The 11,809-nt window shown below is 37.1% G+C and overlaps 1 protein-coding gene across 1 annotated transcript in view; it reads right to left on the reverse strand.

Moving 5' to 3' along the window:
- ctnna2 (catenin (cadherin-associated protein), alpha 2) overlaps window positions 1–11,809 on the reverse strand; it is a 298,901-nt gene that overhangs the window by 208,349 nt on the left and 78,743 nt on the right. Inside the window, exon 7 of the mRNA XM_068727434.1 lies at window positions 4,220–4,423. Within this exon, the coding sequence (XP_068583535.1) occupies window positions 4,220–4,423 (204 nt within the window). The remainder of the gene's footprint in view (window positions 1–4,219; window positions 4,424–11,809) is intronic.

Genomic DNA, 11,809 nt, shown 5'->3' on the forward strand with positions numbered 1-11,809 from the left:
TGTCTAATTGAGTTCAGACTGGATCCAGTCACTTGCCAGTTCAGTCTGTGGCTTTTTCGTGTTACCATTTGTTGTTACCAGTATGGAATGCATAGTGTGCAAGTTTTAAGATTAGAGTTTGCATCAGCACTTATGAATCCCATCCTACAGGGACCTACAAACAAACACTATGGTAGGACTTTTTACTGGTTGATTTCCCTTCAGCGATCAGTTGGAGGTAATGTCTTGTATTTGACAAAGTGAGATGTAAATTGCCAGCACAAAGTCTGTTATATGACATTAATGACATGATTCACTGATCCCCGGGTGCCTGAACTTTCAACCATTTGAGGTTGTTTATATATATGCAATTTTTTATTTTTTTGCCTGGACTGCAGTAAAACTATATACAAAACTAAAATGTTAAAGCAAAATGTCAGTCAGGGACACAGTAATGCCTATGAATTACATGTCACTGAAACTGACTATTTGAGATTTAAAATGTCTCTTAAAAAATAAAGGAATGAATGAAAATGTCTGAGAAAGAAATGAAAAAAAGATGCTCTCTTCCTACTGTGCTACGCAGAAAAGCATCACTATCGAGTTAAGGTCATATACTCCTGTTTTTAGAGAGGAGTTAGGTTTACAAGCATTAATTTCTTAAGAGATATATTGCTATTTTATGCACCTATATGATTTATTAAATAACACACTTCATGAGCAGGCTTGGTAACGATATCTTCCATATTCACTCTTATTTGTTGTTTTATCCTCACAGGGGATGCTGAGCTGAGAAGTGGAAGCATTTAGTTTTTTGTGTCTCTGTGATTTACTCCTTCTTCTTTGCTAGGACAGCCAGGGGCTGTCAGCAATCTCCCAGCTGTAGCCTCTAAAACACAACTCACGGGCCTAATGAAGCAGGGCACAATTACTTTAGCAAAAAGCTGCTTTGCCTTAAAAGGGGGAGAGGGCATCTAAGTGTTCATGAACACACGCATGATTTTTTTTTTTCAGAGAGTTAGTAAAAGGAGGAGATCTTGGTGGCTTTTACACCATACTATGAGGAAAATATGGCATGCACGTTTTTTATGAATAAAAGAGCCATACCGTTTATACACATCACAGAAGCCAAAACCTTTTTTTTACATTAAACAAAACTCATTTTCATGTTTCTTCAGTGATTTTACAGACTGATCCTATAAATCAAACCACAAAACTAGAAATGTCTCCTGTTTGGCTGCAACTAATAATATTAAATCTCAAAAATAACTGTAATCCTAATTACAAAGTCTGTTTCCCAAGTAAAACAAGACAAAAAAGACAGACCAATGACATTATTGTCAACAATTAAAGTGATTACCATTCACATTGTTTTCTAAATATCAAATATATTTTAAAAGCAGAGCATTATGTTACCTTTTGTCTCTAAGTTGTGAGAACTGGTAACAATAAAACTGGTACAATAAAAAAAAACAAATAAAAACATGCTTTGACAATAAGTGAAGGTCATTCCCCCAAACATTCACAGACACACACATGCACGTCGAGTGTAGAACTACTGCTGTTAATATTCTATTACAACCAGATGGATCTCTAATCTAATAAGGACCCTTATCTAATAGCACCCTATTGTTTCTAGACTATTTTATGAGCCCAGACGCCACAACAAGTACACATAATTAGGTTGAAGATTATATAGTATTACACAGGGCCTTTTGCCAGTAGAGGATGCGATACTGTAGGGATCAATAGACAGCTGGCTTGCTAATTGCTCAACGGACACTTAATACACACTGAATCGATCGTTAGAAGACAGTTCCAGCAGGTCGCACATGCAAGAAATTCTAAGGATTATCATTAAGATTTCATCTTGGTCATCAAAGAAAACTTAAAATACATTAAATGATGCAGGTTTAAATATTGTGGTTGAATCGTGGTTGTTTCTAACATTCACTAAAAAAAGCGTTTTTGAGAGCTGCTTTCAGGATGGCCTAGATTTTCATAGTGGTGAATGAGATACTAACGTAGTCCTTAAGGAGACATCAAGTCCTTCACACTCTGGTTCCCTCCTTGACACAGCAGCAGTACTGATGGCCCACTAAAGATCACCATGTCCACATTTAAATCCTGCAAGTTCTCATTTCACCATTTTATTTATTCATTTATTTTACCTTTATTTAACCAGATCAGTCAATTGAGAACCAGTTCTCACTGCCAAAAAGGCAGCAACAGGAAGCAAGGTGTTCTCAAACACCGTGTAATGGTTTCGAAAGCTAACACTAAACAGCTGAAAAGAAAAGACAGGGTAACATGGTCTTAAGAGAACATATTAAGATAACTGTTAATTCTCCATTCACCACCAGCATCACAGTAAAAGTATTAACATCTCCTGAGCTTCTTCCTCCACATATGGCTATATTACCTGAGGCTAACATTACCAATGTGGACTCTGAGTCCCAGTTCAGTAGAACACATGGGTACATTACAGTCATTTTGAACACAGCAATAACTCACCAACAATCGAGGCGCAGTAGATGTTATCTAAGAATTCAGGCTGGCCTAGTAAGTGCCCCACTGCGGAAGTTATTGGCGCTGCCTTTTCAGTGATTTAGGGCTTTGTTAAGGGCACCTGAAAGGCTGCCATGTTGATCGTGTCTCAATATTAACTTTACATTAATAATATTTCCATGAAAACCTTGAAAAAATCTATTATAAAAAGAAGCAATGTATTGTTTAAATTTAATTTAATTAAAATTTGTTTTAATTTGATAAGATAAGATAATTATACTATTTGTGTGTGTGTATATATATACATATACATATATATATATATATATATATATATATATATATATATATATATATATATATGTATATATCCTTCAGCTTTCTTTAATGAACACAGAGAAAGCTGTTCTTTATTATCATGTAAGTCATTTACTCAGGAGTTATAGTTTCCATGTATGTTTGAACTAAGGTTATGCTGCATATGACCATGTTGTTGTTAATTGGCTGTCTTTAATCAGTTGATTGAAATAAAGTACCCCACCTGCATGGGTATAATTGTGATTAATTAACTTGAATGAGTTGTTTGTTTTATCGGTGAACCCTTGAATATTCTATTCTATATTTTGTATTGAGTTTTTTTTTCCAGGTACACAGTCAAAATGCATGTGCATTATACTTTTAAGTATTCTGTCAACAGTTTTCTCTGCAGAAAAAAATGCAACGATGAGTCTAACACTTGCTATTAAAATGATAAAACATTTCACATAGAACATTTCAGAAATTTTAGGGCTCCTGTTTAATGGCGCTATCGCAAAATCCAGCACAAAGAACAAAATGTGTGTGCAAGGTCAATAACAGTGTATCCAAGTGCATCTATTACTTTTGCTAATGTAGAAACAGCTCACAGCTCTATATGCAGAAAAGGGTCTGTTGAAGTAGAATAGAAATTGGATGTGTGTGACGATTAATTATTGTCTTGGCCAGACTCATAACCTTTAAACAGCTGTGCCAGTCACAGTGGTGCAAGAGGAAAACGGCTCACCAAACGGAGAGGAAAAGTGCAGTGCGGCTTCTCCAAGAAGGAAAATACTGTTGTTGCGCAATAGGTTAAGAGTTGCAATATACAAACGTATCATTTCCATAATAATGGGGACATGAAGTTATCAACAAATTGATGCTAAATTAGACCTGGTCCACAGACATCTTTTCTAAGCACGTCAAAGAGCTCATTTTCACCAACAGCTTACCTTTCACCGTCTCATCTCCTCCCACCTTTGCACCTGTCGCACTACTCTAAGAACAAAAACACCAAAGGGGTCGGCAAAGAGCAATTCGAGGTAAAGAACTAACTAACACGGCTTGCACTATAGCATTTGCACTGCCTAGAAAAACAATGACACATATGTCAAACAAAGGACATAATTTGGATTGAGTAAGGCTGAGCTAGCCTAAACAGAAGGCTTTTGCTTTAGGTGTAACACTTGATGGCAGGTGAAAGTATCATGAGCGAGGTGTTTGGTTCTGCATTTTACCAAAAATGTCTGACAAGCGAATGTGTTGACAAAGAGAGAAGTGTAGTCAAGACAAAGTAGAGAAGACAAAGGAGATCAGCAGCACGTGTGTCTGCTTTCATGATATATGCGTGTTGTTCTGAGGTGCGCAAATGAGCAAGTGTGCGGTTGCAGTTAGCTGGTGAGTATCAAACTATAATTATAAATTAGAGGACACTTACATTGTTCATGTACTCGCTCAACAAGTCTTGCAGGGCCTGTCGAACGGCATTGCACTCAGCCACAATGCGTTCACGGCGGTCGTCACGTGTGCATGAGGAGTCGGCCATTAGCGCGGCACCACTTATGATGCTCTCCAAGCGCTCTTCCAGAGAGGGACGGAAACGAGCCTCGCTGAACGTCAGAGGGTCCAGGATGATCTTGTTCTAGAGGGCAAAAAGACACGTAGAAGATCAGGACAGAAATAAAGGCCCGTCTGGAAGAAGGCATGACCAATCGAGGACCGAAATGAGAAACTGTGATAAGGTGTAAATCAGAGTTCATCATTGGTGTGTGTGTGTGAGGTGACTGCAGTGCATTTTGTGACAGAATCCAAGTGGTACAAGACAGAAGCATTTGCCTGTAGGGAGTAATTTCAGGTAACAAATGAACAGCAGCATTATCAGTTGACAATATAAAAACATGCCAGGAGCCTTCCAACCAGCGAGTGAACGCTTAATGCTAATTAGGGGTGTAGCGCATATCCAAAAAGTAGGTCAATGTGATTAAAATAACTTTTTTCTAATGGGAGGTATGGTACGTGGAAAATATACATGATTTTGATACAGATTTGAACAAAATGATTACATGCATGGCAACCCCCCCCCCCCCCCCCCCCCACAAAAAAAAACAACAACAACAAAAAAACACCCAAGACACCATTACATTTTGGAACCATCTTAGACCTTTGCTTACAAGAGAGCTTCGAGCTCTTCAGTTAGACAAATATTGACTGAGGTTTGTTTACAGATTTATGAAGATGTATGCACAGAATGAGGCTGAATCGCTACAACAATCATCCACTATGACTAAGAGAGACAAAACCAGAGGTGCATAAAGAAAATTAAACAGCCATCAGATTCCAATCTCACCTCGAGGAAAACATGCTTTTGTACATATGATTCAAACTTTAAAAACATATTTGTTTAACTGCCTTTGATTTCCTGATAATAATGTGAATAGTACAGAAATAAAGCCATTCATTTTAAAGTTGACTTATGGTATATTGTTCAATTCAGAAAGATACCATGAATCAATGAGTAGAGACACAAAGCAAAACAGCAACATATGCCTCACAATTTACTGCAAAGAGTGTTTTTCATCATATCCCCATTTCCACCTATTGTAATGGAACATTTAGCGAATAGCAATTCAAGTTTAGTCTTTCCATCCTAAGGATCAACAAAACCAATGAAATAAAAAGCTTATTTAGCTTCAGCACCTGGCCCACTCTAAGTTGCATTCCAGTGTCACCTAAGTTGTAAATAAACTAAACATTCACCGATAACTCTAAGGGGAAAATCCTTAAGAGGTGGCTCTGTGGCATTCTCGACGAGTTTTACAAGTGCTAATAGTACGGAGCAAAGGTGCAGTGTTTGGTCTCTCCTCAGCCAGTCTAATCCTGGGGCAGGATGACAGACTGTCAAATGATGCATAATAACATGGAAGGTATGAGAGTGCAAGCACCAAGCATAACCTACTTTCCTTCTGCAGCTGGCAGGAAAAAGCAGTAAATACAAGATTTTGCAGTATAAAAAAAGAGACAAAGAAAAAAGATGGGGAAGGAAGAGAGATTTTTGGGCTACAGAAAAAGAAAAAGAAAGATCGAAGGGTGAGATAGAAGGAGTGCAATTAAAGAAAATAAATGCAAAAAAAATGGGAAAAGTGATTAATATAGAACAGAAAAAAATGTCTAGGAGAAAGACTGACAATAGTGGCTCAAAATAAAAGAAAAGCAATCTGACAGAGCTGGCTTACAACAAGCAAGATCCCCAAATAAATTACCTTCTAAAATCATGACATTAATCATGAAAGTTTAAAAAGAGTTCTTGTACCTGTACATATCCTAAAGAATGCCATGATGAAAGAAAAATACATTAAGCCATGCTTAATATATCGATTTAATGTAACATGACATTTGATTCCATGTATCGCCTCTAGCTTATATTTTATAGATTTATTTAGAGTTAGTTCTGCTGCTGATTATTGATTCATCTATTGTCTAACAGTCCACCTATGCCAACATTATTGAATGTAAGCATATATTCTCAACTTGGTATTGCAAAAATCAATACTTAAGTGTGTCACCAGGAAAAACAGACAAAGTGAAGCATACAATTTTGACATTTCAGCTGCTGAACACAGACCAGAGGACTTCAGATAGTTCATATATATAGCACGTGGAGCCCCAAATTTCTTTAACAAAATTGGTAATCTTGGGATTTGTTTTGTTTTTATAATTTCATAATTTATTGCATTATAACTGTGTTATACTTCAAACAACGTTTTTGAATTATCTCTTCTTCTAGCCGTGATTTTGCCCTATCCAGCGAGGTGCAGGACTTTACATTGTAGTGAAAAATAATAGTATTAATAGCAATAGTAATAATAAACCATCCCCTGTTCCTATTGTATCCTTGTTGTATTATGGTTATTCTATGGTTAACATCTACTGATCGGAAATGAAAGCTTTAAGAGGGAAAAAAGGATCACAACACAGCTCAATACACTGTGGATCTTAACATTGGAAGATGCAAAGAACAGAACCTGAGGGGGAAACATCCTTTAATCCGTTCAGTTGTTATTCCACACAGGTTGTCAGGTTGTAATTATCACTGGGATTCAGGCATAGGCAGAGTAGAAAGAGTTGCAAATGCCGGGTTGACAAAGGCTGAGAGGCTTTCAAAGTAATTGGCAATGGCTGAGGTCATCCTCCAAGAAACTCACAAAAATGACTGTGAGTGTCAGTTCTTTCAATAAGCTTCACATTTTGGGGACTTTTGTTGTGTTTGAACCACATTATCAATGATTTTGTTGTTTGTTGTTTGCTTTAAAGGCACAAATTAGACGATATTTGCAAAAAATATGTCTGACAAGTGCACAAAGTGACTGATGTCACAATCAAAGCTTATGGACCTCAAAGCTTCCTGGTACAACAAATGTATTCAACAACATGTTTAAATAAACGATAGCAGATCACAGTGACTTTTTCCTTTGTAGATCGTTCATTAATAAATGTTCTTCACATACAGTATATTCTATGTTACAAGACTAAAATGATATTTCACAAATATGATCCTCTTCAATACCTTTTTTTTTGTATTATTATTATTATTCTTCCTTATTTTCCCCCTCTGAAAGTTCACAGAGCACAGTCAGCTTCTGAGCAGAGTGACTGACTAATGGGCATTTGGTGTAGTGTTCAACGATTTTGACTATTTGCTGACAGCATCAATGCAGCATCTTATTACAATTCTTTCAATTCTTTGAAGAAACAAGTACTTTTTTTAGAGCTGGGTCCAATGTATTCTTTGCTTTTTCTTTATGTCCTGTGCAGCTAACTGAAATGTAGTCCAACAAAATGGTAGTGGTAAAATAAAAACAGCCATCCTAACGTATCCTAAATTTGAAAAGTTAAAATGGTTTGGAAAACAGATGTATTGTAGTTTTATGATGTGTTTGCATGGAGCAGTTAGACAGATCTTACCTGAAGGCTAATGAAAGAGTTAAGTCTTTTCCTCAATTCTAGGGTCATGCTTTAAGCCTGTAATGCAATGTGAAAGTTGATTTTGACAGCGTATCAGTGCCAGAGGCAACCTTAGGCAACAAATAACCTCGCCCACAAAGGGTGAGGTTATTAGTTTGACCCCACTTTGGGGCATCAAGCAATAAGACGGGGCACATGTCATATCATCCTTTGTCAAATGCGCCTTCCAGGACATTCCAATATTTGATGACAACTATTTTGTCTTCAAGGAGGGTACAACTAGTCTTGAACATGCCACTGTATTGCCTTTGGTGGCCCTAATCCAGGGTTCAATGGTTGTGAATATTATGCAGTTTGACAAAGCTCTGCCCACACAGGCCCAGGAGGGGCATTAGTCTCTGATTGATTGACCTTAATGAAGAGCGCCTGACTCAGGGTTAGGGTTTGGCCTTCCACTCTCTCAGAATAGAAGGGATCTGAAACAGCAGAAAAGGCTAATTGTGTGGGTGTGTTAAATAAGAGTGGATTAGTTCAATCACCTTAAATCAATCAATTATAAATAGGACACAAAATAAATCTACTAATGAGTGGGTGCATGTGAGTTTATTTACAACTGTGATTGTGTGACTAACAGCATGTAATACTGGCATACACAGTAATATCCTCATGCCATCCCATCAGCGTGAGACATTCTAGGTTTGTGCTGGTTAGAACCTTTCAGGCAAAATCAATTTTGTTCATCAAGCCCAACACCACAAATTCCGTATTTGCCTTGAGGGGCTGTGCAGTCTGTACAGCACACAACTCCCTCCGTCCTCGCTTGGGATATAATACAATTGGAGCACATTGTAATTCAAGTGGTACCCCTGGGTAGGCAATCTTATGGAAAAAATAAATAATTAACTGCAGAATTTGAAAATACAGCCCCAATCCTGCAGTTCTCCCTTCTCTGTTCTATAAGCCCTTACCATACGAGCATGGGCATATGCACGCATTTCATCCAGTAACATGTACTAGTACTAGTTATTTATTTGAAACATCATCACGATCGTTTTCTATACAAACTTGTGGGCTTTTTAGGCCTTTTAAGACGACATACTGTGACTCAAGGCTCTGAATAGCGGTAAAGCATTTCAGAGATGGAGGAAAACTGTTCACCTTGTGCTTCTTTATCATCATATACATTGATAATGCAACAGGCTACAAGTGACATGCAAACAGCCAATCACTTGATTGGTTGCACCATTAAAATGTGGATGAAATTGTTGCTAAAAAACCCACGTCTTCTCACCAGTAGGTTTGTTTGGTGTGTTTTTGTTTTTAAAGTTTCGCTGATATCAGAAAACCGTTTGTCCAGACTAAGAGCAGTTATACAATAAACTTATTTCATCATCTTATCCTCTTCCACTCTTCGAAGTACACATGTCAATCTACTACATCTCAAGAAACATCACACAGGCAGTCCATGATGGAGAGGTACTCAGCAACAATACCATATCACTAAACATCCAAAAGGTACAAAGACATAACCAATGCAGTAGTGTACTTGCTAAGGATATGCTACCATGCAGCTTTCAATAACACACAAGTGCTAAGAGTTAAAGTAAGGTTAAATAAAAATCTAGCCATTTATTTACCTTGTAGACCTCCTGAAGTACACTAAATATTTCAAGAGTGAGCTTTCACCATGGGTTTAGATTCTACAGTAAGCTAAACTGGGCAGCGCTGAATCTTTTATACATAAAAACAGTAGGACATCTGAGAAAATAGACCTCAATACATTTGGTCCTTACAGAACAACATCTACTAAACTGTGCTGAATAAAAAAGGACATTCTTTTGAGAAGATGCATAGCACCTGGAGGGTGAAAAGTACTTTCAGTAAGCCTCATGGGTCAACACACACATTGTGAAAAAAGACAAAAACATAAATCCATGTTTAATCCCTTTAACACAACAATAGGTAGAGGGACAGAAAGGAGACAAACACAAAACTGGTATTTCCTTGAGAAAAACATTATCAAATTGCTTTTTAAACTCAAAATGGCCAACAATAAATGTTTGGTTATAATTAATTAATAAGTAATCAGACCAAAAACAGCTTAAGAGTGATTTGGACCATGCAATCTTAATTATATCCAATCACAAAAGGAATGCCATAATATGTGGATTGCAATCAAACATTATTGTGCAAAAATTGGAGCCAATTGAACCATGAATTGGCTACCAACAGTGTCTTATACTGGAGTGTTAAAAAACACACCATGCACTAACTTTTACACCTTCGACACTCAATCGAAAACATATTAAAACTACTGCTTTAACCATGCCAATTGCCTGGAGGATACTGATTGTCATCACATGCAAAGGAAAAGAGCAATAGCATTAGTAATTGTAGTGTATAAATGCATTTTAACATGTAATATGATTAGAAACTAGATTAATACTGAGCATGAATCTCCAAGTAAATTCCATAATCATATCAAGTCAACACTAGTCAACATTGCAGCTAATTAGAAAACTGCAACTACACATACCATCTGATATGGTAATTGTTTGATAACAGCATTAGTCCCATGCTGATCTGTAATATCAACTAGTAGGGATAACCAAATTACATTGTATTGTTGAAAGAAGCCCAAATCACAGCTTTGGCAATGAAGATATGTAGACTAGCATATAGTATATAGGTATAGTTCATTGTATTTAACCATACAATCAAAATTAAGAACACTAATATCAGTTTCTATTTTTAAAATAACAGCCCAGATAATACGAATGTAGGAACTTCCAAGATGTTTATTAGTGTACTGTACAGCAGCTCAAAGGACATATCTTAGAACAGATGTCTGTAATGTCTGTAATTGTCTTCCCTTGGCCATTGGAGGACTATATATGAATTATTAAGTTGAGTGGTATTGTCCTTTTTGTTGCAGCTGCATGTTGCCAAGTAAACAAACATTGCTCTGGAATGCATAGTAGCATGCCTTTTGGATGGTAAAAATACCACACAAATATCAACTTAGGCATTCTCAAATAATTAATGAAGAAAACAGCAGAGAAAGGAAAAGACACATGAATTGGTCAAATAGTGTAACAAGCTAAAAGTGCACAGTTCCTAGAATAGTGAGTGCACGCCCCAATTTCATTTACATTTCTACAATAAAGACTAAAACTCTCACCCCTAAAACACGTGCACAGTCACATGCTTGCTGAAGCTAAATTGAAGCAAACAAGACTGGAATTACTGTACACATGTTAATTAGAACTGCTCTTTGAACAAAGACCAAAGCCATCCCAACTGCAAACAGGGACATATTCAGTCAACAATCCAACTCTATTCTCCAGATGTCTCTGGCGTGTTTGAGAAATTACAGTATATGAATATTTTGAGTGGTGTTGTTTATTTGGGAATGAGGTGAAAGAGAGGGGAAAAACAGAGAAAGCGCGACAGATCTAGAAGCAGCCGCGCAACACACACAGAATAGTTTTCCATAGTAAATTATTTGCCTTCACACACACACACACACACACAGACATTAAGAAGTGAGACAAATCCCAGTGGTCAGGACATCTTGATTAATGATTGAACTTTAATCCTGCTGGTTTAATTATGTCAATTTGGGCTGTGACCTGCCTCATGTAGGCTATACCTAAGGGGCGATATCATGGTTCTGCATATAATCAACTTGATGAGGACAAATAAATAACAACTTTTAGTACAATCAACATTTTACATAACATCAACACATTTTGTTCTCTGTGGGCATTCCTTTCTGAAAATATGCCAGAAACTCAAATTCAAATGCACGTTGTTTGAATGTTTGTATCATTCCAGGCGTCAACATTCCCTCTTCGGGACACTATTCCTGTCTCATGCCCATCGTCCCCCTGGGTTTGCACTACTTGACATCTCATTGTTTTCCCCCCTGTATGTTATTTGCCTCGATACATTTGCTCAAAAAGTGAAACAGTGATCACTGACAAAATGATGACCTAATTCACAGCAGTTGAGCAATATTTCTTTTTTTATTTCCCCTTGCCTGACTCAGACATATCTGCCCTGG

Source organism: Cebidichthys violaceus, unplaced genomic scaffold (assembly GCF_023349555.1).
Source record: "Cebidichthys violaceus isolate CVI_PGR_0920_01 unplaced genomic scaffold, fCebVio1.0.p SCAF_4, whole genome shotgun sequence".
In the NCBI taxonomy this organism is placed as follows: Eukaryota; Metazoa; Chordata; class Actinopteri; order Perciformes; family Stichaeidae; genus Cebidichthys; species Cebidichthys violaceus.